General features: G+C 44.2%; 3 protein-coding genes across 6 annotated transcripts; 2 read left to right on the top strand and 1 right to left on the bottom strand.

Moving 5' to 3' along the window:
• The first annotated feature begins 1,970 nt into the window (after positions 1–1,970).
• cfd (complement factor D (adipsin)) lies at positions 1,971–5,293 on the top strand. The gene is made up of 5 exons (XM_058077860.1): positions 1,971–2,124; positions 2,214–2,370; positions 2,541–2,682; positions 2,754–3,044; positions 4,597–5,293. The coding sequence occupies exons 1-5, from the start codon at positions 2,064–2,066 to the stop codon at positions 4,756–4,758; spliced, it is 813 nt and encodes a 270-aa protein (XP_057933843.1). The 5' UTR covers positions 1,971–2,063; the 3' UTR covers positions 4,759–5,293.
• Positions 4,161–9,472, bottom strand: LOC131132328 (uncharacterized). 2 transcript variants are annotated; one of them, XM_058077859.1, is made up of 4 exons: positions 9,364–9,434; positions 8,495–8,559; positions 7,585–8,400; positions 4,161–6,653 (listed from the first exon to the last, which is right to left on the bottom strand). In XM_058077859.1, exons 2-4 carry the CDS (start codon positions 8,502–8,504, stop codon positions 5,941–5,943), a joined length of 1,539 nt encoding a protein of 512 aa, XP_057933842.1. In that variant the 5' UTR covers positions 8,505–8,559; positions 9,364–9,434; the 3' UTR covers positions 4,161–5,940. The 2 variants fall into 2 exon arrangements, with proteins under 2 accessions (XP_057933842.1, XP_057933841.1); XM_058077858.1 differs by having other exon boundaries at positions 7,585–8,403; positions 8,495–9,472.
• Positions 8,987–24,996, top strand: dnaaf9 (dynein axonemal assembly factor 9). 3 transcript variants are annotated; one of them, XM_058077854.1, is made up of 37 exons: positions 8,988–9,359; positions 9,871–9,950; positions 10,037–10,162; positions 10,233–10,357; positions 10,654–10,750; positions 10,822–10,928; positions 11,012–11,089; positions 11,235–11,336; positions 11,420–11,475; positions 11,547–11,682; positions 11,942–12,023; positions 12,324–12,360; positions 12,437–12,521; positions 12,605–12,681; positions 12,773–12,817; positions 12,889–12,934; positions 13,270–13,381; positions 13,458–13,528; positions 13,627–13,674; positions 13,835–13,925; positions 14,014–14,117; positions 14,192–14,335; positions 14,399–14,484; positions 14,631–14,732; positions 14,805–14,925; positions 15,007–15,095; positions 15,238–15,375; positions 15,492–15,617; positions 17,133–17,170; positions 17,432–17,567; positions 17,772–17,858; positions 19,778–19,884; positions 20,154–20,228; positions 21,150–21,340; positions 21,506–21,571; positions 22,246–22,339; positions 23,026–24,996. In XM_058077854.1, the coding sequence occupies exons 1-37, from the start codon at positions 9,304–9,306 to the stop codon at positions 23,130–23,132; spliced, it is 3,468 nt and encodes a 1,155-aa protein (XP_057933837.1). In that variant the 5' UTR covers positions 8,988–9,303; the 3' UTR covers positions 23,133–24,996. The 3 variants fall into 3 exon arrangements, with proteins under 3 accessions (XP_057933838.1, XP_057933837.1, XP_057933840.1); XM_058077855.1 differs by lacking the exon at positions 21,506–21,571 and having other exon boundaries at positions 8,987–9,359; XM_058077857.1 differs by lacking the exons at positions 17,133–17,170; positions 17,432–17,567; positions 17,772–17,858.
• The last annotated feature ends 564 nt before the right edge of the window (positions 24,997–25,560 follow it).

Genomic DNA, 25,560 nt, shown 5'->3' with positions numbered 1-25,560 from the left:
GAGCTCCACGCTTCAAAACACACACGTTGTTTTTAGACGCCATTTTGATTCTGGCCTGTAGGGGGCAGTGTAGGCTTGTTGGAAGTCAATCAGTGATACCTTTACGACCCAAACGAAGTTTTTGGACGTGACTCAAAATCTTTTATACAATTGTAGTCAATGACGTCATTAGGCGGAAGTCCCCCTAAATAATTTGATAATTTTTATTTCATTTATTTATTTATTTTAATTGATTTTGTTGTTTTTTTTACAAAATAAATATCTGACATATTTCATATAATAGGGCAAAAGCAGGCTAATAAGCAAGCCAATAAGCAGGCTAATACGAGGCTACTACTACTACTAGTAGTAGTAATAATCAGAAGAAGAAGAATTATGATAGTAATGATAATAGGCTAACTAATAATATAATATTATTATTTATTCAAAATTATTTAAATTATTTGTGCAATTTACTGTTTACGCTTTACATTGTTGTTCATATTTGATGTCATCTAGTCGCCACATTATTATTCATTCATTCATTCATTCATGTTCTACCGCTTTTCCTCATGAGGGTCGCGGGGGGTGCTGGAGCCTATCCCAGCTGTCTTTGGGCGAGAGGCGGGGTACACCCTGGACTGGTCGCCAGCCAATCACAGTATTCATTCATTCATTCATTCATTCATTCATTCATTCATTGAAGAACTTAGCGAGAGCCTGTCATTTTTTATTCATTCATTCATTCATTTTCTACCGCTTCTCCTCACGATGGTCGCGGGGGTGCTGGAGCCTATCCCAGCCATCTTCGGGCGAGAGGTGGTGTACACCCTGGACTGGTGGCCAGCCAATCACAGGGCACATATAGACAAACAACCATTCACACTCACATTCATACCTATGGACAATTTGGAGTGGCCAATTAACCTAGCATGTTTTTGGAATGTGGGAGGAAACCGGAGTACACGGAGAAAACCCACGCATGCACGGGGAGAACATGCAAACTCCACACAGAGATGGCCGAGGGTGGAACTGAACCCTGGTCTTCTAGCTGTGAGGCACATTATTATTATTATTATTTATTATTATTTATCTTCTTTGTCTCTGGTATTTACTGGTACTGGTACTTATTTGTGTTTTGAATTTTTTTGAATGTCTCCTACATTCATTCATATCCTGTGCATCTCCAGGGGGCTAAGCCCCCCCTGTCCTCAGAACGTAGTGACGCCCCTAATCGTAGTATTTCAGTTCCAAATGGGCAGCAGTAATGGTAGCGGTAATAAAAGTAAAAGCTGTATTGTAACACTGTTCTGTGTAGGACCGCTTGACTTACTACGGAAATAATAATGTGAAGTGAATCCTTTAGTTGAATTGTTGGTGATTGCTTCCAGGAAATAGGACAGGTCCACAGGGGCCATCTTCTTCCTGGAGTCCAACCACCTTGACTTACTTCCTCATTTGATTGTACAGGGAGTTATGTAACATCATTCTCATTGGACATGTGTACTTCCTGCTTTATGTGCACTGCAGTGAAAACTTGACTTGAGAAATGACTTCCTGTTGGATGTCCAAATTTACTGACGCGGAGGCCATTTTTGATGTTTTTCATGATGTAAAAAAGGCTAAACCCAAACCTGTATGGAAAAACCTGACTGTATTTCCCTTAGAGGTGTACTTACTGAATTTTGTGGCTTCTCTCTCTCGTTTTTTCTAAATTAAATAATAAATAATGTTGTTACGTGGTTGAATACAGTCCAAAAGATTGCACATTTAAGCAAAAGTTACCCTTTTTTGCCGAAAGTAAGCATTTTGTGTTGTAGTTTGTGTAGTTTGGACACCAAAGCAGACACTGAGAAGGCAGGAGGTTGACAAAGTTTCATAAAAGTATAAAAGTACAAGATAAAACACCAAGGACACAGAAACACATTGAAGAGACGAGTCCAGTGTCGGAATAACATCTTGTGCTTTCCTGTTTTTTTGTTGTATTCCAGGAAAGGGACAAGAGGATCTACTCCCACTTCCTGCCCTTAAGGCTGAATCCCTTTAAAAGCCCCCAGCTTTGACTTTTTGGTTGAAACGCCATCATGGTGTCAGAGAAAAAGCTCATGGTTGTTTCTCTCTTGGTTTTTGCCTTCTTCTCCAAAGGTGAGGCTCACTTTGACTTGTACTTTTAGATCCACTGGATGCATGACATGATTTATCGAAGTGCCATGTCCTGTTGTGGCCCCCCTCAGGGGAGGGCATCATCGGGGGCAGGGAGGCGGCACCCCACTCTCGGCCCTACATGGCGTCTATCCAGGTGGTCGAAGGCGACAGCATGAAGCACGAATGCGGAGGTTTTGTGGTCGGCGATCGGTGGGTGATGACGGCGGTGCACTGCCTTCCCACAGGGTGAGGACTCCTCATATGTGAGACACTCAAAACACTGGAAAATATAGCGTTGGGGCAATTTCAACACTTTATCAAAACCTCAGGATGGCCTAGACAAGATGGGAAAACAGGATATGTCCTAGGAAAGGACAGATTTGGTCAGTAAAGCTCCAGGTGTATTACTCTGACAGGGCAAACGGCAGAAAAGTGGTCCTTGGTGTTCACTCTCTGAGTCAAGGTGAAGACACCAAGCAGACGTTTGACATTATGGAGCTCCACAATCACGCTCAGTTCGACTCGTCCAATTACGACAACGACATCGCTCTCATTAAAGTAAGCAAACTCAGTCGGCTGCCGTGTCTTTGTCAGACAACATAACCTTTGTCTTTTTGTGATCCTCGCAGTTGGATCGGCCGTTCAACGCCTCGGACGCTGTCAAAGCCGTGGCGTTCCTGCGAGAGGACTCCGGCAACCCCGACACGGATGCCGAGGTGGACACGGCCGGCTGGGGGTCCCTGGACAATCTGGGCTCCCGGCCGGACAAGTTGAAGGAGGTGGTGGTGGAAGTGATGAACCCGGCACGCTGCAGACGCAGTGACTACTTTGGCAGGAAGTTCACCGCCAACATGATCTGTGCTCACAAGGTTTGCGAGGAACCTTGTGACCAGCCGCACAAGAAGGAGGACACCTGTGATGTGAGTTGATGCTTTTCCGGTGGACTAACATCAAGCTAGACTGGCAAGATACAGGAGGTCGACATGCAAGTTTCTCACCTTTACCATCAATGTTCTGTTGGAGACAGATACAGAGTCGTTCATCGTTCTGTGTGCGTCGTATACTACGAACAAATAAAACACTCACACACTATAAAGACGATTTAAGGATTCCCTGGCCGGAATCTGTCTATAGTGTGCCAATTGTAAAAGAACCGTGATCCATTCAGAGTCAATAGAACGTTTTGGACACTCTGCGTTGTATACTATGAACAAATAAAACACTCACACACTATAAAGACGATTTAAGGATTCCCTGGCCTGAATCTGTCTATAGTGGCCCAATTGTAAAAGAACCGCAATTCATTCGGAGTCAGCAGACAGTCAGACAGCTTTGGACACTCTGCGTTGTATACTATGAACAAATAAAACACTCACAGACTATAAAGATGATTTAAGGATTTCCTGACCGGAATCTGTCTATCGTTTCCCAATTGTAAAAGAACCGCGACCCATTTGGAGTCAGCAGAAAAACAGACAGTTTTGGACACTCTGTGTTGTATACTATGAACAAATAAAACACTCACCCACTATAAAGACGATTTAAGGATTCCCTGGCTGGAATCTGTCTATAGTGTCCCAACTGTAAAAGAACTGCGATCCATTCAGAGTCAGCAGACAGTTTTGGACACTCTGCGTTGTATACTATGAACAAATAAAACACTCACACACTATAAAGACGATTTAAGGATTTCCTGACTGGAATCTGTCTATAGTGTCTGAACTGTAAAAGAACCGCGATCCATTTGGAGTCAGCAGGCAAACACTAGACTAGTTTTAGACATGCTGTTTGGCTGTCCGATGGTTTTGGGTCACGCACCACTGTAATAATAATAATGATTCAATGAAGTACATACTGTATACGACTGTGAAATATCAGAACACGAGAAGTCAACACAAGGACTGCCTGTTCTTTAGACACAATGGTTGGCATTTTTGAGTTTTCAGTTAGTCGTCACCCTAAGTTGACTGAGGTAGAAGTCAAAGGTCAAATCAGTACACAGTACAGCAGGAATTAGACGTTGCAATGTAGTGATTTCCAGGATGAAATCTTTATTTGAGTAATATATCACAACAAGTCCCTCCAATATTAACTGCCGTGCTTAAAGAAATGGAACAAAATGTCGACAAAGGACGACAAAGGAACAGTAATGGCAGCAGCGTAGGAGGCATCATCACAATCAGAAGCTGATTGTTGGAGATAAATATGTCAACATGCTTTGAAAGTCAGTCCAGCACATGAAAACAAACGTGCAGTGCCTTAGCCACCCTGTGGAACCTCATTCCATTCACCTGCCATCAGTTTGTGTTGTATTGCAATATTTACATTATTATTTAGTTTGTTTTAGTTTATTTTGTTTTAGTTTTATTTCGTTTTTCCTGTTATGTGTTTTTATGTCACCAGCAGCCCATTTATCCCATCAGCCCATCCCTGAATCACAACCTCAATATTAAACCCGTCTTTCTCTTTTAGGGAGACTCTGGCGGTCCGCTGCTCTACAACGGCGTGGCGGTGGGCATCACGTCCAACGGAGGGAAGAAGTGCGGCCAACTGAAGAAGCCGGGGATCTACACCATCATCTCACACTACACCCAGTGGATAGACGGCATCATGGGCCTTCAGAGCGACGCTTAAGGTTCACCTCGGGGATATTTCCTTCCTCCTCGCTCATAAGGTCACAAGCCTGTCATCTACTTGTCACTTTGACCTTCAACTGTAGCACCAAACCTAAACAGTAATCCCTTGTTTATCGCGGTTAATCACATTCACAAAGTCATATTTTTTATTTATAAATTGAATATCTTCATAGTTAGAGCATAGAAAACCTTTTTTACAACCCTCTAAATGTTTGTTTGTCCATTATTAGAGCCCTCCAGACATAAAATAACACCCCTATAGTCACATTTACACTCTTATTATCCAATATAGTAAACATAATAACAACATAAATAAGACTCTGGTGTGTTGCTATATAAATGTGATCCATAGGAGTGGTGGGACGGACATGATGTCAGGGCTACGGAGTTGAGTTTCAGCTTGGTGTGTTTTTATTAGGGACTTTTATTAGACGTTATTGTATCTGTTGTGGGATGATTCAAACCTGCAATAAAAGCCTGTTGTTGCAGGTATCTGGTGCTTGTGTGTCTCACCAAACACTTGGATTACTACATGTTATCACATCTTTCACTGTGTCTTCTCAATGCTTTAATTTGCACTTTGGTTCATTTACAGTATACCGTATAGTATCGTGGTCTCCAAAGTCCGGCCTGGGGGTCATTTGTGAATCGTGGCACATTATTTACATAGTGGACCATAACATTTTCCAAAAATAAAATTAAACTAAAGTCACACTGAGTACGCCATTCACGGGTGGTCAAAGCAAACACCTCCCTCACTCACGGTGCAACCAAAAATACCAAGTAGCACATGTGAAAACACACACAGACTGTACAGGGATCGGAATACACATTCACACACTAATATACTCTACATTCAAAACAAAACACAAAGTCATGTTTGGTAACTTCCTGTTACCTGTTGTGTTATTTTGGATGCACCGTGAGTAAGAGTGTAAATATTAAGCCGATTCACTGCAAGTAAAGAAAACCTCCTCAAGCAAGCTGAAGTGGGATGGTTTTTCTACTAATAAGCAGCCTGATTATGGCGTTTATGAGCACAACATGGCAGGTTTTCCCACAAATAAAAATAATGCTTTAGGTTAATATGCGTCGATCAAAGTGGCCCCCAACAGAGTTTGGACACCCTGGTCAAGTCCAAGCAATCCAATAAGATACAGCACATGATGGATGATTGGCATTAAGCATCTTTAAGCAGGAAGTTGGCCTCCCAGCCGTTGTTCTTCTTGTCCTCAATCGTTGTCTTCCTTCCCTGGAGCTCTTGAGCAGCGAACCTCTTCACGGCATGTGCTCGTCCTCCGTGGGACGCCACAAGCTTGTTGACGCCTGACAGCAGCTGTCTGACCTGAGGGTAGCTCAGACCATTGTGGGTCTTGGCCAGGCTCAGCTCGTAGTAGCGGCTGCCGCACCTCCGGACGAGCTCATGCAGCGTTGTGTGGGCCCCTGCCACATAGTCGTGGATCCTCTGAGACCGCTGCGGGCCTTGGTTCATGTGCACAAACAGCACCATGCAGTGCTCGACGGCGTCCCTTCCAAAGATCCTCTGCAGGTAGGTCAGCATTTCGCTCTCACCCTGAGTGAAGCGGCCCACCTGGAGGACCAGCAGGTAGATGTGGGGTCCCGGCAGCGCCAGAGCCAGACAGTCCTTCACCTGCTCCAGGTTCTCCGTGCCGTCCTCATCCCACAGCTCGGGGGTGTCCACCAGGATAAGCTTCTTCCCCGCCGTGCAAACCTCCCTCCTCTCACAGACAAGGGTGGGGTGGGGGTCCTCGTCAGTGGACTCGGCACTGGGGTACTGGTTGCCTGCTCGCTGCAAGATGAGATTGAGAGCTGATGTCTTGCCACAACCGGACAGACCCAGCAGGACGACGGACATCTTGTTTGTGTCATCCTCTAAAAGACGAGACAAAACAACTGGTTATTACGTCCTTCAAAGTTGGTGCAGATCCGGGTCGTTAATTGAGGGTTTTTCTGTTTGGTCTTTGTCAACTTTGGAGTGCATACTCCAATATTCAATTAACCACAGACTATCCTATAGTGGTACGTGATCTGTAAAGGCAAATATAAACAATATAGGTATATATTGCTTATGCAAACCACCCAGCCAACTAACAAGTTATATATAGCTTTTGCAAACCACTGAGCTAACTAACAATTTATATATAGCTTATGCAAACCACCTAGCTAACTAACAAGTTGTATATAGCTTATGCAAACCAGCAAGCTAACTAACAAGTTATATATAGCTTATGCAAACCACCTAGCTAACTAACAAGTTGTATATAGCTTATGCAAACCACCTAGCTAACTAACAAGTTATATATAGCTTATGCAAACCACCTAGCTAACTAACAAGTTATATATAGCTTATGCAAACCACCTAGCTAACTAACAAGTTGTATATAGCTTATGCAAACCAGCAAGCTAACTAACAAGTTATATATAGCTTTTGCAAACCACTGAGCTAACTAACAATTTATATATAGCAACTGAAGCATTCAGGGGAGTCCAGACTATGACAAGAATGTTATTTTTGCCGCTCTGCTGGCAACAACTGGAAGAAATGACCATGTGTTGTCAAAGCACGCTACTTTTACACCCACTTTTTAATGTGCATGACTCCTACTGGACTGGAGTGGAGCATGAGAGCTCAATGCTAATATTGTTGTTTCCGCTGAGAGACATTGAAAGTACTTTTGTGAGGACTATGGAGGAAACCTTCAAATACAGTAGTAAACCTATACCCAGACTATGGAAGAAAGCAGTTGAAACATGACAAAACAACAATAGGTCGACAAGTCCTTCTGCTACTAATGGTACCCACCATCCTCTGGCCTGGCCTGGAGGTGCAGTATTGCTGTATGGCTGACCACAGCCTCCTCCAGGCTCTCCTTCTTTGCCTCGTGCCGCCTCCTTTCTGCAGCCTCCTTGCGTCTTTCCTCGTCGTGCTTCTCCCTCAGCTCCTCCACCTCTTTGGCTCGTCTCTCCTCCTTGTGGACGACCAACTGCTGGAAGGCCCGCACCTTCTCCTCAGCTTCCTGCACCTTCTGCTTCAGCATGCGCATCGCCGTGTCCTCTGTGCTGCGTTTCTTAGCGTCGGCCAGCATGCTGTGGCTGTAGCCCGTGGAACCAGTCGCGGCCAGCATGTAGTCCACCATGCTGACCAGCGCGCTGGCTTTGTCCCTGGCAGAGGTCGAGGTCATTGTGCAGTAGCGTCCATCGCACGTGTTTATTAGCTCCAAGAGGGTGTCATCCAGCATGGTCACCGCTTGGCCGTCTTCCAGAGAGACAATCACCAGGTACTTGTACGCCTCGGCTCCAAAATGTGCCTGAACTATCTCCAACAGTCGCATTTGTTTTGTTGTGTAACGCCCACCTTGAACCAACAGCAGGAATGTGCTGATTCCGTCTTTGCAAGATGTGAAGCAAGCATTCATCACTTGGCTGATGTTCTCCTCCGTCATGTCTGCTTTTAAATCTGCATAGTGGAGGCTGATCAAGCGGTCATCCAGCACCAAGTTATAGACATGTTCCTCTGTATTCGATTGTTGGTCTTTATCTGTAACATTTTCCTCCAGCAAAGACACCAGAGAGGACCATTCCTCTTCTGTGGAGATGACCACCATGGCCTGCTTCATGTCTGCTAAACAAGAGTGCAAAGAAGTCATTTATAATACATACAAATATACATATATACATATATATCCTGTTGATGCACAAAAAGTTCCACTTACTGCAAGACATGTCTCTGGCAAGGTGCAGGCTTTCATAAACAAGACAAATGACTGGTTGCTCTGCTCTGCAACAAGCAACATTAGAATAACATTCCTGACATCAACAAGTATTGTGCCACCTGCATTGTTTTTCTCAAGGAACTGCATTCCAACACTCCTGGAATATGCAAGATGTGTATCAAATCCACGTCTGCATGCTCGCACGACGCTAAAAACTTTATTTTGTCAGAATGTGCAGGATGATTAAGGAAGGAATAGTACAATATAGTACTGTATACTGTATAGTGTATGTTTATGGTGTGAGAATCACAATGTCTGATATCATTTATATTAATCATGCGATGAGAGTTTTAAACCATGTAAGTTAAAGGGAAAAAATAAGGTTTGCGCATGCACAACTATGCGTCCTTATGTGTGTTATTGCACAGGGATTGCACCATAATGCGGCTGTGTTGTACAGCTGTCAAAAGACCCCAAACAGGACACGACCATAGCGTTAAAACACAGAGAGGAGGGGGGTGAAATCAGATATATTAAACTTTGTGGACGGTTTTCTGACATAAACAACATTTTAAAATAGACTATGTCGCCGAAACATACAATATTTATTATGTGTGTGTGCGTGGAATCCAAGTTGACCTAAATATTCATGTTACCCCTCCTCAGTTTGTAATGGTTCGCCCCGTTGCTATGCTAGTGTGGACGATCTCGGTGGTGATGGAGAAGATGCAGCTAGCTCTCTGGCCTGGGAAAAGCGAGATTTTAAGGATATAAAACATCTCCCTGCCACACCGAGACGATACCGAACCATGGCCGGGATTAGACGAGCTACTGGGAAATACCCTGGAGTGACCCCAGCTGTCAGGTACCGTTAATGTTGTATTTCTGCCATCTTTGCTAGCATGCTAAGAAGCACATCTGTCCATCTCCAGCCTGTCAAATTTACTGTTGTTGTTTCTGTTAACATCAAAGCTGCTCACTGTCTTACTTGCCGCCTAATCGGTGTAAACCTAAAACAACAATCATGAAAGTGGCGTACACGGTTCCTACGGGAGTCGGGAATCGGTTAGTTTACGCTTCAACAAGCGTTGCTATGGTTAGCTTGAACCAGCACAACAACCGCCGTGTTATCACATAACAATTCGCTTGTACTTGGTTTTAGTACTTCATTAAGACGCTTGATTGCAAGTAAATCATCCTCTGGAATGACAATGCAGGAGGTCAGGTAAGTTAGAACATTGCCAATAGTTAAATTAACTCCAAAGTCACTCACACTGTACACAGAACACATGACTAACACAAAATACAATAATGAAACGAAACAAAAAAGAGAACCACTCCTTAAATTCTTAATTTTATACATTTTATGCCTCTAGTTGCTGCCGCCTGCGTCAGGTTCAGTCTCTGCTGAGCGATGGAGATACTTCCAGTTCTGATGGCATCCTGTGCTCTCTTGGTGAGGAGAACCATGTTCTGTGGAACATCATTTCTCTATGGATTATGATCATTTGACATATATTGCGTATGGATGTTGTTTCTCAGGAATTGACAGCCGGTACAATGAGGGCTGCACAGAGCTGGCAAAATACCTCTTCTATGGCCTCTACGGAAGAAGTCCAATCAACATGGAACATTCCCTGGAGGGGTTCTCAGAAGAAATGCTGGATGGTGAGTCTATCGAATCTTTTGCTTTCTTTCTGTTAAGTAACTCTGTAAATTCTTCTGGTCTTCTTTACAGACGTCATCCTACTGATCAAGGCCGAGTGTGTTCACCTCTACTGCAACCCAGTCAACTTTAACTACCTGCTGCCTTATTTGTCTCACTGGAGGAACCTGCACCTCTACTGCATGACTGAAATTGAGGTTGAGTTTTGCATTGTTTTATCATGCAGCCGTTAACGTCTTTATGCACTTGTATGGTAGCTAAGATTGTTATAATGCTGCTTAAATGCTACTTTAAACCCCAACACTTAATGAAGGCTTTATACAATCTACAGTTTGACCCTGGAACAGATGAATTCTGTTTACATTATGTCCAATGGAGACATGTTATTACAGCACCTTTAGAAGATTTCAGTGTATTTCTTCTTACGGGCTTAGCAGTCTCTATCAGCGGTGTGACTTCACGTTGTGTCCCCACTTGTGTCTTCCTCACGCAGTACCAAGATGAAGAGGCGGCAGAGGAGTTCAAAATCTCCAGTTTTGTCACAATGGTGCAAGACTGCCATCGCATCGGTGTCCCCTACAGCTCCCTTGGTAGAGATTACTTGATTTAACATTCACTTCAATGTACATCGTTAATTATACTGCCGTTATTTGACTTCCAGGACATGTGCAAAAGTTTGATATCTTCATGGTGGAAAAGTGGCCCCTTATCCAAGCCTTCGCCCTGGAGGGCATTGGTGGAGGAAGCTTTTTCACCCTGAAGTACAAGGTGAGATGGGGTTTTTATTTGTATTTTTTATTTCATTTCACACTTTCTCCTCCGCTTTAACAACCACTTCCTGTTTTCCTCAGTTGTCGGACATGAGCGAGCAACTGTGGCAGCTTTACAGCCGACTGGACTCTGTGTCTCTGGACCAGCTGCTGGCCCAGGTCTGGTTGAACCGCTGTCATGAAAGCAGGAAAAAATATATTGACACAACCTTTCACCAGAGTTACTAGGCATCCTGAATCCTGTGCTCAGTATGATAATCATGTCCCAATGTGATGACTTCTCCTACGCTGTTGCCGCTTTCAGGATTTGAGCAGCTTTGAGAGGCAGTGGAGCAGCTTCTTCTCCAGCATGGACCTGGAGAGTCATCTGTCCATTTTGGAATTGTCTGAGGCGCAGGCAGGAGAGGCAAGCCGACGCGCTATAAAACAAATAGAGTTCTTATATATGCCGTTTCCATGCAGTAGTCCTCAAAGTGCTTTACTTTTCAGGCCTTCCGTCTGTATTACTCCCATGGACTCATCTCAAGCAACATCACAGACAAAAAGTAATTTTCCTGCAATAGTAAATAAAACTGTTGCAGTTCGGATGTTAACAGAACACTTGTTTCATTTCCAGTAAAGAGAGGCAGCCCTTCGTTTTGTTTGGTGCACACTCGTCCTCAGAAGACATGGACAGTTATTCCTTCAACTTTCCGTCTGAGAGTCATCAAGTTCGCAGCACAGGACCTGCAGGTGGTGCAGCCCGACACATGGTAGGAAGCAGCACAGCGGCATCCGCACATTGGCCATGCAGCCATGATGGCACATTTTACTGTATGAGACGTCAAGTTAGTTCTGGTCCTGCAGCACCACCTGGTGGTGTCATCTGGAACAGGACAGGTTCCAACATGCTGCAGTTCCCTCTCATTAAAAGCATGCCAGAAAAGAATTCATGTCATTAAGGATGTTTTTTTCAGTTTTTTTAATTTCTGAGGATTTTTACTGATCAATGCATACTCTTTCCATCCTCAGATTTTGCAATGTGTTGCCCCCAGAGGAGCGTTAGCCTGCTGTCGGACCTATTTCTTTGGAACCACACACACGCCGTACCTTGGTGAGGCCATTGGATATGATTTGACCTTACAGTTGATCCCCCGCTTTACACCAGAGTCACATTTCACTACCCGTGAACGGATGAATGGGGAAAATTCGGGAGTCATCGATGCAACCATAAAAACGTCATCATAACAACATAATTTACCGCTCCCCCACCAAAGCCTCCTGCTAGCTTAGACATACACCAGCGTGTACGCTAACCAATTTTCAACTGTTCATGATTAACACAGCTTGGAGATAAAAAATCAGACTAGAGAAGCATAATAGCGCTATATTTTCATGTATGTGTCATCCGCAGGGAGTTATCACACAAAGCCAAAGAAAACCCAAGTCTTGTAAGTTTTTACTTGTTTTTTTTCTGAACAGAGTATATTTGTGAAAAATGAAGACTTAATTACTTGTCACTTTCAGGCTGTTGTCCGGCATTTACTCAGCTGCTGTTCAAGCCGTTCTTGCAGGAATCAAATGCTTCACCAGAACTTCCAGTGCCACCAAGGTGAGAAGAACCACTGTGGTTTTATCCTCTCTCCTTCACGTGCGGCACATAAACAGTTAACGTTGTTGTAATGTTATAATCAGGCTAAAGATGTAGCAGAACACACCTTCTTGGCCACTTTGGACTCTTTGGATTTAAGTGCATACTGTAGTCTTCTCAAGTAAGGAAATATTTTTCTTTCGACTCTAAACGTTTATTTAAAAATGGAACAGGTAGCGCTTATATGTTTGTGTGATTCTGTATTCACGCAGATCCAGATGTGAATTCATCATTCAGGCAGCCAATAAGCAGGGGCGGTGGGTCTTCAGCATCCAGTCAGCTTAGAGATGCGCTAGAAAAGTTAAACATTACTTTTTCTCTGTTTTAGGCTCCTACCTCTGACCGATGCTGCAAGCCGCTTTGTCATAAAAAACGTAAGTGTCCTTTCGATCGGATTTACAGTAACTGTATTGCTCGCTTTTGCGTGTGCTGTCAGGGGAAATACGGTTCCAATAGTAGAAACACCGTGTGCATTATCCAGGACAGTAGTGCAAAAGCAGCGCAGCGCTGTACGACATCCTGTCAGCAGTGCAGTGCATCAACAGTGCCTTACCCCTGCTTGGTCTGATAGGCTTTTGGTGATGAGGATCGTAATTCCCATTAGTTGGTCGTACATAAACATACACGTTGTTTGTGATGCTTTGTAAAGGCTTCATGTAATTTAGTAAGTTTATGGTCTTTGTGTACATACACCTCCTTTTTACCTCAGGCCTCCATGACAGTCTGCAACATCCCAGACCTGCAGGGGGGTGGGGACAACCTCGGCTCTGTGGTCTTCTCTGAAGCCTTCCTAGAATCCAGCATCAACATTCAACACAAAGGTACGACTTGTTGATATTTTGGGGTTCTCTCTGCTTGTTGTGGCTTCACCTGTCAAGTGCGCTCCATCTCTTGCAGACGGCACGGTGTCCTCAGACAGCTGCTGCACCATCCTTACTGCAAACGTGCCTCGGTACGCCTGCTGGATGGTACGTATGGGCGCTACTCAAATGAATGCGGACGTTTAGAATGACTGTGGGTAGAAGTTAGCTGAGGTCGTATTAGTGAAATGTTGTGTTTGATGTAGATGGAACCTGATGTCAAGCAGTCTGAACTGGCCCAGCAACTTACGAAGGTGACGTCAGAGCTGTACACTGCATACCACGTCAATAAAACACCCACACAATCCAATTAGGAGGGAGAAGTTTTGATCCAGCCTATTCCATCGTACTGGTGTACCTATTGAAGTGAATTTCTACACGTTGATATAATGTGTGTGTGTTGTGTTTGGACAGAATGAGGAAGACTCTTGTCTGGGATTTGCTTTAACCATAGCAGACCCAGCGTACATATTGTCCAGCAGCCATCTTTCAGCCCCTGAAGACGGTAAGTATGCATACTCACAAAGATATCAGCCATCTTTTAATCATGTGACTGTTTTATGTGTTTTCATTTCGATTCATTTCGATGATAGGTAAAATCAGCTTCTTCTCTGGCGGGCTTCTGTTTGTCCATTCTCAGTACGGAAGCATCACTATCTCCCAGGAACACATCAGTACCATTCGGTTCTATGACCCGGTACGCTGCCGTCATGTGACTTATCTTGAGTTGGTTATCCCGATAAAAGTTTCAAATATTATCCCTTCGAACAGGACCCTAGTGCGGTGTTGTCCCTCTTTGTGGACTACAAGGCCAGCCTGCTCCCTCACCTGCCCTTCCCCCTCCACAGCCCCGACCAGTGCCTGGTCTTTGCCCTTCAGCCCAAGTCAAAGGGTTGCAGGTGCTTCTACTCCAAGGTGAGCCCTTCACCATCTTGGAGTTTCATCATTTCATGTGTCACACGTCTACTCTCTATGTAGGTTTTGCTAGAGTGGCCAAGTGCTGAATCTGGACTCACCGTGCACTCGGTGGACCAGGACCAGCTGACGTGGAGTCACAAAAGCATGTATGATTCACTTTTGACCATGAAATCAGTCATCCAATATCATGCCACAGCAACAACAGATTGGATCTCTTCATCAAGTCGTCAAGTTGATTTAGTCAAGACTCGCATAATTCTCAGCTGTGTATGATTGTAAATGTCTCTCTCAGGCACAGTAGGCTGCAACAGCTGCATGATGGTCAGGAGCCCCCAGTGGCCAAACGCAGAGGCACCCTGAAGACATTACACTCACATCAGCCAGAGCAGGACATGTTCGTACTGGCATCACAATAACAATCATTTATTCTGTACAGTTTCTGAAGGTCTTAATGCTCCTTTTGCAGGTTCCTGCAACACTTTTCCCTGAGCAGCATCGACGAGGAGCCTATACTGTTTGACCACCTGGGGGCACTCTTCCCTTCCGCAAAGCTGAGCAGGAACTCCAGCAGCCAGGGAGACACCAAGGTAGGCTTCTGAGATTGCAAGAAGGTGAAAACGACATTGTGCATTTTGAAGCTGACCTTGTCAAGTTTTTTGGGGGAAAAGGTTGTCATCACTGTTATCAGCGGGCTACCAGGAAGCCACAAGGAGACGCTCTGCGACTTCCTGGTCCGGCTGAACAGAGAATACGGAAGGTAGGGAAATAGGAGTGCATGGTGAGGGGAAAAGTGTGCATCCAGGTCTCATTTTGCATACATGGTTCTATGTTTCATCACTCTTAGGACATTAAAATATCACACACACACAAGAATAATAAAGATCTCCTGGTGCCTGCAGGTGGTTGGTGTATCCACCGGCTGCTGACCCCTGCGACGTCTTCTCAGCCTCTCACCTGCAGGACTTTTTATCTGACTTCTCAGAGAACCATAAGAGGACCCTGGGAGGCAAGTGGCGCCTGTTGGTGCTCTCACCTGGGTAGGAAAACTCCACTTTCAAGAGATGCAGTACAGAGATTCTGCCTTTGACAAATATTAATGCTTGGTTGGGATTATTTTGGCCGAGGATTCTAACATTGCAATCTACTCCCACAGATACATAGATGTTCTAGATGTTGTTCGGGCTGTGCTTTTCCACCCGGATCCTGTTGTCCAGGCCTATTTTACCATCGGCGCTGTTACTGCCTGCGTTGATCCACTGGCCTCCTGCATGGAGCACAGGTGACATGTGAAGCTCAGCTCTAGAATCTCTCCACGACACCTTTAGAACATGTGACACTATTTTTTTATACTGCTTGACTTGGTGTCACATTAAAGTAAACTGGAGATCCTTTCAGGCATCAACATCCCAAGAAATGAAAAATGTAAAGTATATATGAGGGGGTGTCCAAAGTGCAGCCTGAAGGACAATGACATTATCATCTTCTCTATAGGCTCATACTAGTGGATGGCGGGTCTGTATTCATTTTGTTGGTTTTAATTTGATGTTGTGCCTAGGTTTTACACAGTACATAATAATAGTAATAAATAGAATGAAATGAATAAATGAGATTGCTGCAACATACATAATTATGTTCCTTTGTGCTATGATAGACACGCCTGTCAGATTTAATTTCACTCTCTGAAGCTAATGTCAGGTTTATCAATTACTGGGCACTTTCAAAATCTGTCAATTCCCGACCGGATGCATGCGCTTGCCAAATTTGGTGTGATTTTTGGCATGTTAGATGTAGCTTTACTGAGCAGTAATATACTAAAACAGAGCGGTTTTAATGGCTTAGTGCTCTGGCCCTGTTACGTAATCCTTAATAAGGCAAAAGAAAAGTAGTATAATAGCTTGGAATAGAGGATTCCCTCAAAGAACAGCTCAGATGATGACTGACAAGGTGGATGTGGATAAGTTCCTGGAGGTTTCCAGGAGGAGGTCACGTGATGTTTTTAGCCGTTCAAACTGGAGGCTTGGGGATCAGCCTTACATTCAATCTCCTTTTTTGGTCACAGGCTTTAGTCTTTAGGCTTTAGGCTTTCACACACGGTGCACCACTCCGGTTAATGGACTCTTTTTCCACCGTGCTGGTACTGCACTGGTATAGAGACACGTCCGCATCAGGAATATCTTTAGCTTGTTAATGTTGATGTTTTCCAGGAGGTTGTGGACCCGCCCTTTGACAGGTGGTCCACATGGACTTTTCTATTTCAGGCGTCATCTTCCACGAGTCAGCCCCCCCCACCCCCACCTCGTGACTATTTGTTGCCAGAGATTGTGTAGTGGTCAGCGGGCCCCAGTTGTGTTGCTAATTGGGTGTGTTTAGCCCATCTTGGTTCTGACCCGTCTGTCACCTCCCTCAACATAGCTCCCTAATCCACCAAAGCCACATGTGTGAGCCCCCCTTCAAGCTTATCAGTCAGCCATGATCCATTCTTTGTCATGGATACGGACACTTCATTACATCAGGACGGGGAAGATAAATGACTGATCCTTTGCTTCAGTTAAATTCAGGGACCGTGACATCACCCAAAGACGTTACAGTGAAGCCGCAGCTCACCATCTTGCACATCTTTTGGGATGTAGTCTGATTCCTATATTCGAACATAAGTATACTTATGTTACTTGAATGAATTAGCAACTGTGACCGGTTTTGTGAAGTCCTGCACGTGCACATCAACGTGCTGGTCTTGGGCGCCAGCAGAAGACAAAAGAACCTACCCTCAGTGTTTTCTTCTCTTTCCCTTCAGGTTTGCCTTTCCTAAACTGTTGGAGCAGTGTAGCCAAGGTAAGTCCCACTTGCTTTGTGTCCCGCTTAACAATATAATACCGTCTGCATGAACACTCCCAAAAGGGTCACAAAGGGGCCCCGGATGTGTCTTTCAAACTGAGGCAGCCAAACAGTTGGCAATTGATATGTAAGTTACTTTCAATTTGTCACAACACTGGACGTGTTGAAGTCTGCCACAAAGAATCCTGGAAGGGATGTTCCAAATACTTTGCGTGTGTATAAAAATATGCAATTGAGGATAGTTTCTTTTATTTGTAGGTATCGTAAGTGTGGTGGTGTTCACCGGGCCTGCGGCAGAGCAGACGCACCCCCTGGTGCAGCACATTCAGCAGTTGGTACGCACCGCCAACCCCAGCGCAGCCTTCGTCCTGGCAGCGAGGGGAGCGGTCACCAGGTAGGACCCCAACAGGAGACCTTCACATTGGTCAATTAATTGATAGATATTATAGTCCTTATTGGCATTATGGAGATACCTGAACAATGACATTTGAATAAGCAGTATGTGCTTGAAAGTATCAATGTTTAAAAAGCACAAGTATCATCCTGCTGTTGTCATGGAGATGCTATCTGATGTCACATTTTGTAATGCTTGCAACAGGAATGAAGACGTCAAGCTAATTTTGTCTGAGAGCAGCTTCAATGGACCTCAGATGCTGAGAGCACGTTATGTCCTCTACCCAGGCTGGTGAGAGCCATCTCTTGTGTGCTACCACATCTTCTTAGACTGGGGGGTCTCCCAAAGGTTTCCAGCTAGGGTCTCATCCTGAACAATCAAATGGTGGTTTTAAAATCGTGTGATCAAGATCTCCAAGATGAATCAGAATCGCCTTTATTGTCATTGCATTGCATACAAAGAAATTTGAGTGCAACTCCACAGTGCATTTTGTCGAAAGTAAAAATAAGAATATGGAAAGGATAAAAATAAAACGAGGAATAACAATATAAATATAAAAGTGGCAGGTGCTGTTCAAAATAAGTGTAAATATGTATATGTACATCAAAACAATAACCTATGCAGTAACAAAATGTAAAATCAGTCAAAACAATAATCTATACAGTAACCATGTGTATAATTGCATGAACCAAAATGTAGTATTGCACATATTGTACCTGAGTTTCACTTGAATGAATGAATCTTACTGCACATAAGTCCAGTATTGCACAATTTGAAGCTTATTGTACGTAACAGTGAGGTGTTTTAGTAGTGCAAAAATAAGTAATGTTCATTTATGATTGTTCACTGCAGTCATGGCTTTGGGAAAGAAGCTGTCCCATAGTCTGTTTGACCACCAACAATGGATACGCACATAAAATTGTGTATTTTGGACACTCTATGCCATCTTCCTGTCAAAATTCAAATACATTTAGCAAGGAAGATGCCTTATTTACACACATTATTCCCAGGTTTTCGTGGGCCACATAAATTGATGTGGTGGAGTTTGACACTTGTGCTCTAAAACCCATAATATATCATACACTTATTAAAGGCGTTTTAAATTGTAAAATGATATCATAACGCTCTAGCCTGTGACCAAAAGGACAGGATATAAGCAGCTGAAATGAGTTTTCTCTGTAGGCTGGCTGAGGTCTCCCTTATGGAGAAGGTGGGAAGCACAGTCATCCAGGGGAAACTCGGAGTAGAATCTACGGTTACTCATTAAAAACACAAATATGTGGGGCTGTGAATGCTGACCTCCAAATAGGTGGGATTTTCAGTACAGAAAATGTATGTCAACTTTGCTTTGCTTTTCTTGTTAGGACAGGCCTGTTTTTATGTTTTTATTTAGGCCAATGAAACATGATTTTCGGGTACTGATGGCCCTCAGGCTGCACTTTGGATGCCCTTGTCCTCAGATATTTCCTACATCCTCCAATACATTTCCTAGAAAAGCCCCCCACATGTCTTCCTGAATGAACACCTGCATGTCCTCCTAATGAGCTTCTCGATGCCATCTTCCAGCCATACCGTTTCCTGCGTATTCCCCGACTATGTCCTCACCTTTGTATTCATCCTCCTCTACATACTGGTTATGCTCTTGTACGACATCCTTCCTTTCTTCTCCCGTACATTCACTTTTACATCCTACCTTACTCACGTCCTCAGTTAAACTTGTGGCCACCAAGCCAAACACTTCCATTGATTCTGGCTTCGGTGTGCCCCCCCCATGGTGTAATTGTCGCTTGGCCGCAGCGGTGCTGATTGCTGTAAAGCCCTCCGGGCATCTTGTGTTCTATCAGCAGCTGCCTCCTCGCAGCCCAGTAACAAGCTGTTGGCCACGCAGCACAGTTGCCATGTACACACTGGGCCCTCCATTCCTTGGCTGGACCTGCTCCATCCGCTCTTCTTGCCTCGGTGTTCACCAACCTCCCCCCATGTCTCTCCCCGGATAATACCCTTGGTGTCTCTGGCACCAGCCTGGACTTTTTAGTAGATAATCTGCACTCTTGAGTATTTTCCACTTTTACCAGCAAACCAGACAACCTCGCTTGGCTCTTTTCCTGCGGGCAGCTCGAAGAGTAAACAAGCCTCCGTCCAAAGACAAAATATAGCACAACATTTGTCTCCTCGCCATCCACGTAACATGCTCCTGGTCTTTGTTGCAGGTGCACAGGGCGCTTCCTGTCTGGCTCTGGGTCTCTGGTCCTCGGCCAGCATCGCGTGGCTTTCAGCCGGCCTCTTGAGAGGCCTCTATTTCTGGTCCGCTGTAAAGGTAAGATGGAAAGAAAGGCTCCCCTGCCCTACTCTTTTTATTCCTCTTGAAGCTTTAGATACGGGCTGGCAGAGTCCACAGTGATTACATAAGCTGGGTTTCCATCCAAATATGGGAAGGACCACCGTGCCAAAGAGCTGTAATTGTTGGCGCCCTCTGCCAAGTGCTGCCTCAGTGGTAGCAACTCCATAATTGTGCTTTTATATGATATGTATTGCAATAAATACTTACTCTTTATCATACAACACTCAGCGCTGTCTCCTCTGTAGCTCTCAAGGCATCACTGAGGCCGAGCCCCTTCCGAGGGAATGTCTACAATCTTTCTGGAAAAGTCAGGTTTTCTGGTAGGTTTTTTTCCCTTTGTTTATATGACTGTTTACTATTTACGGAATCGGGGGTGTCCAATGTTTTCCACCGTGGGCTGCGTATTTGAAAAACCTAGAACGTGGAGGGGTGATTTTGATCATTTTTAGGCTAAACCCAATCCAATATGCTAAAGCTAAATTAGCATTGCCACTTTTCCGCTCTACATTATGCCTGTTCCTGCTCCTATTTCCACAATTTTGCTGCTGGAAATATAGCTGTATATCTCTTGCACATTAATAACATACTATCTGTCTGTTTGTTTTGTCATTTTATTTCTTGGGGAACTAAAAATTTACACCTCTAAGTTTACATTTACATACATTGTGCCAAAATCACAAGTTGCGTTGCATTCTATTTTAGGAGAATTACCAACATGTATGTTGAGGATTTGGTTTCATATTGATACATTTCTAACTTGGTTATAATTGTATTCATATTTTTGAAGTATTTCATACATACATTGTGCCAAAATCACAAGTTGCGTTGCATTCTATTTTAGGAGAATTACCAACATGTATGTTGAGGATTTGGTTTCATATTGATACATTTCTAACTTGGTTATAATTGTATTCATATTTTTGAAGTATTTCAATGACTATTCCCTTCTTTGTTTTAGGCATTGTTTTAGGACAACATTTGTAGGTACTGGTTCGGGCACCAAAACTGATTCCAAAGTACAGATTAGGCACCGGTATCTAAAAAATGATCACATCACATATTCTTCCCGGTGTTACAATGTTTGCACCACATGTGAGGCCTTTGAGCCATTTTGGGATCACGGGGGTCATACGGGTGTCGGGACATTAACACCTCAAGGGCGGCAGGTGTCTCTCCGGGTGTGAACTTTTTTTGTTTTTGCCGTTGAGCTGCATCCATCTTTCCTTGTGTGGGGCCTCTAGACTCTCAGCATGTGATGGAGGTGAGCTACAACACTGTGACCGGTAACCTCATCATCATCCCGGAGCAGAGCGTCGACCCCTTGATTCAAGCGGGCGTTCAAAGGAACGATTCGCCGTGCTTCCTGGTCTTTGATGGGGTCAGCCTGGCTGAGGACGGACTCAAGGACTGGCTCAGGCTGTGCACCAAGCAGGTATGCTGTTATAAGCATGTACATTATGTGTTGACATTATGCACTCTGCATCCAAATGACAATTTTACATGCATTTTTATTCTAAATGCAGATGAGCATGAAAATACCGTATGTCAATAAATATGTATAGCTACAAGGTAAACACCGTGTTGTATGTGCACACAGAGACAGACCAAGAAGCCTCAAAAAACTGAAGCAACTCTTTCACCGCAAGAAATCAAGAACATTCACGTGAGCATTTTTTAGTCTTTTGCTGTGTCCAGTTCAAGGACACAGTCCAGTTATAGGACTTATAACACATACGACGTATCACCATTATCCTACGATACTGATATTACAGCCTTGACTATCAGCTGATGTTGGCCAATATCAGCACAAATCATACAAGTACTCGTTTTACTTATTGGAATGTTAGAAAAAGCTTGATGAAATGATATTCAAACAGAGGACAACTGTCAGCAACAGTAGGTATGAGAAAAACTGACCCATTTCCTTCTTGATGCATTTGTTGTATAGTTTTCTCCACGATGTAGTGGCAGCTAGTCATATAGCGAGCTTTGAGGCACCCAATGAAGCCTTCAAAGCCTTCAAACCAATCAGGGGCTGGCTTTTCTTTGGTCTAGCTAATGACTTTTTATAGGCGTTTCCCTTGTGACTAAACATGTCACAGTGATCGTGTTTAGTCACATAGAGACCTATGATCCTTTTTAATTGTTAATAAAAGTATAAAACATTTACAATCCTTTCAAATTTGAACAATTTGACTGCAGCCATTTTGCGTTAATGTGGTCAAGCTGTGGATCCTCTTTCCCTTTATCTGGCAGAGACACAACATTTTAGAAATGTTTCTTTGTTTTTGTGGTTAAGAGAGCCTGAAACGTATTACTTCTTCCGTGTTCATGCAGATGAGCAGACACTTGGACCCACTGCCACCAGGATTCTTCTACAACGGTTATCAATATGTGGACATCTTTGGAGAGAAAAGAAACAGTCATCCCAGTATCCTTCTCCGACCACATCATGTCATCGTTACCTCAGCTAACATCTAACTACCAACATTCATTTATTCATTCAATTTCTACAGCTTATCCTCACGAGGGTCGCGCGCATGGGGGGGGGGGGGGGGTGCTGGAGCATATCCCAGCTGTCTTTGGGCGAGAGGCGGGGTACACCCTGGACTGGTGGCCAATAGCCCATGGGAAAATGCGAGCTGCTAAACTGGTTTCAACTCCCAACTCGTATGTCTGGGAAGCCCAGTCCAGGGTGCACCCCACCTCTTGCCCACAGTCAGCTGGGATAGGCTCCAGCATACCCACCAGCGTGATCAGAGATGATCATCAGAAGAAAAAAAAAACCCCGTCACAGAAGCAATAAATGATAATATGCCGTTTGATCTAAAAAACGTGCTGCTGGCAGTGAAGTCACGTAAGCCTTATGAGGCGTCCTTATAAGACGTGTACCTTGTTTGACGACTGTGGATGCTGCAAATGTTCTGCAAAAGTTTTGTGGCTGTAGCCATGAAACAGGCAAAAAGACAGCGTGTGCAATCTTGACTAGCCGCCGTGTTGATAGCATGTTAGCGGCAACCATAGAGGATGTGCACGGATGCATGTGGTGCCGTGTATGCGCTCCCTCGCCTGTTGGAGTCCATGCATGTGTTGCCTCCTTGACGTGGCTCCCTACAGACATGGACGAGTTCATCAAGGAGTACGTGGCTGAGGCCAACAAAGACATCGAGCTGTTCAACCGCCAGCTGGAGCTGCAGGTGCAACCGGACCTGTTTGATCCTTGAAGGAGAGCCACATGTGGAATCACGCCATCTGTCGGTCTAATTTAACGCCTTTGGGGAGGGGGGCCGGGGGGTCAGGGAGGGCACGGGGGTCACTGAGCACTTAACTACAAATCCTTTCTTTCTGGTGCCAAGTGCAGGCGAGTTTCGGATATGTTGTGACGCGTGTTTGCACCATGAAAGTCGTCCACTCCGCCACCACACCGGCATGCCACGCAGCCAGACACGATGTAAGGGAATTTCCATTCCAATTTCCGACAACCCTGCTGCAGCTTGCGCCTTTGTGTTTATCGCATGTGGCAAGTTAATGCCTCTATTTCTGGCCCGACGTGAATAGCCGTATGATTCCGGTGGGCTCCCTGGTGGGGTTTCTCAAGAATTGTCGTCACCCAATCTGCCGAGCACCTGTCTACTCGTCTGCGTGCCGCGCTCGGCTGCCGAGATGTAAACACAGCACAATCTGTGTGCTGTTGAGACAACAGTGCTACGCGCCAGCCCCACGTTTTATTTTAAGACTTCCCGCCGTGAATCTAATGAAAGTGCAATTAAGCAAACGCGGGTCCCCGCAGCATCATCTCAGAACAGCTGAGGCCGGTGTTGTGTCCACCAGAATCTTCTCCTCTGTTACCAGGAAGAAAGCAGATTTTAGAGATAAACGCAAGCTAAGCCTTGCTGCACATCACACATCTAGCACTAGCACGTCTTCCTATAGCATTAGCAATAAGAGCTAAGCTAAAGCTGGATTTGTCTAACAATCACTGAGGCATTCCATGTCGCTGTTAAAACACAAGACAGTTTACTGGCGCTTGTCATAAAAACAAAACTGTGCCGTCACAGCCAAAACATTGCTGAGTTTTGACCCCCTCCAAAAATGTGACATCGCCTCCCTCATTTCAAACCGTGTTGTAGCACACAGTGTGGCATGAAAGGTCCATTTCAAAGGAACCCAATTTGACCCTTGACCCCAGCTACCTGGTGTTGACAATGAAGAGTTGCTGTCGCTTACGGTAGACCGATGCTACGTTCAGGACGGCTGGGAAGTCGGACATATCCCACATGCAGCTTACGGGGTCTGAACACCAAACATATCAGTCAGATGTGAGCAAAAAACATGGCTGACGACCAGGATAAGCCAGTATTTCTCAGCAAAAAACAAATCAGTTTTGTAAAATACGACATCAAATAAGATAGTAAACATGATATATTGATATAGATACATCAGGGGTGTCCAAACCTTTTCCAGCAAGGACCACATAGAGAAAAATGTAACACGGGGGACCCTTTTGTACATTAAAGATGCTAAAAGCAATACTGTGTAGTTCAATACCCTCGCTACTTTATGCTGCAAATTTAATGCTCTTTTGTAGTTGAATTCAGCTTATTATTAATAATAAAAAACAGCAAATGTTACGTATTTTATGCCTAAATTGAGAATTTTCAAATATAAACTATGTGATGATCATTAGGTGTCAGTAATGTTACTGTAATTAACAGGTACAATAATGCCTAACAGGAGCTACTGTTGCGGCCGTAACCGACGGCAGGCTAAAACTCATCTCTGAATCGCCGAGGTCACTTCCTCACTTGGCTACCGTCGGGACTTACAGCAACATACACGACAACGTGAGTCTTATTTTGTCTTAAATGGCTTATTTACTGTTATTATGCCGACTATATTTAGTAATACAAGTGTAAATATGACTGTAGGGGTGTTATTTCATGTCTAGAAGACTCTAATTTTTCTAAGCCGTTGGCCAATATTGAAGGATTTGCACTGTGGACACCCCTGATGTACACAATAATGAGCTTGCCAAGCAGGTGAAGTCAATTGAGTTATATATATATATATATATATATATATATATATATATATATATATATATATATATATATATATATATATATATATATATATATATATATATATATATATATATATATATATATATATATATATATATATACACACACGTATATGCACATAAGGTGAGTGGTCAGCGCGCAGACCTCACAGCTAGGAGACCAGGTTCAATTCCACCCTCAGCCATCTCTGTGTGGAGTTTGCATGTTCTCCCCGTGCATGCGTGGGTTTTCTCCGGGTACTCCGGTTTCCTCACACATTCCAAAAACATGCTAGGTTAATTGGCCACTCCAAATTGTCCATAGGTATGAATGTGAGTGTGAATGGTTGTTTGACTGTATGTGCCCTGTGATTGGCTGGCCACCAGTCCAGGGTGGACCCCGCCTCTTGGCCCAAGACAGCTGGGATAGGCTCCAGCACCGCGCGACCCTCGTGAGGATAAGCGGTAGAAAATGAATGAATGAATGAATATATGCACATATATAGCACCGTTTCACAACAGGAGTTATCTCAAGGCACCATACACATGCGGTAGGTGTAGAAGCATGCTTCTGGTACGTTAAAGAGAAC

Source organism: Doryrhamphus excisus, chromosome 7 (genome assembly GCF_030265055.1).
Source record: "Doryrhamphus excisus isolate RoL2022-K1 chromosome 7, RoL_Dexc_1.0, whole genome shotgun sequence".
NCBI classification, from domain to species: Eukaryota; Metazoa; Chordata; class Actinopteri; order Syngnathiformes; family Syngnathidae; genus Doryrhamphus; species Doryrhamphus excisus.
Note: the sequence above shows the minus strand (reverse complement) of the source record. Positions and strands in the feature narration are given on the sequence as shown.

What these genes read in the sequence shown, in the direction of transcription:
- cfd (XM_058077860.1), top strand. Translation starts at nt 2,064, where the DNA reads ATGGTGTCAGAGAAAAAGCTCATGGTTGTTTCTCTCTTGGTTTTTGCC. An exon ending in GTGCACTGCCTTCCCACAGG is followed by an intron (nt 2,371 to 2,540) that starts GTGAGGACTCCT and finishes TTACTCTGACAG; the next exon opens with GGCAAACGGCAGAAAAGTGG. An exon ending in ACGACATCGCTCTCATTAAA is followed by an intron (nt 2,683 to 2,753) that starts GTAAGCAAACTC and finishes TGATCCTCGCAG; the next exon opens with TTGGATCGGCCGTTCAACGC.
- dnaaf9 (XM_058077854.1), top strand. Translation starts at nt 9,304, where the DNA reads ATGGCCGGGATTAGACGAGCTACTGGGAAATACCCTGGAGTGACCCCA. An exon ending in CATCAACATTCAACACAAAG is followed by an intron (nt 13,382 to 13,457) that starts GTACGACTTGTT and finishes CATCTCTTGCAG; the next exon opens with ACGGCACGGTGTCCTCAGAC. An exon ending in GTTGGAGCAGTGTAGCCAAG is followed by an intron (nt 17,171 to 17,431) that starts GTAAGTCCCACT and finishes TTTTATTTGTAG; the next exon opens with GTATCGTAAGTGTGGTGGTG.
- LOC131132328 (XM_058077858.1), bottom strand. An exon ending in CCAGGCCAGGCCAGAGGATG is followed by an intron (nt 6,654 to 7,584) that starts GTGGGTACCATT and finishes CTCGTCTTTTAG; the next exon opens with AGGATGACACAAACAAGATG.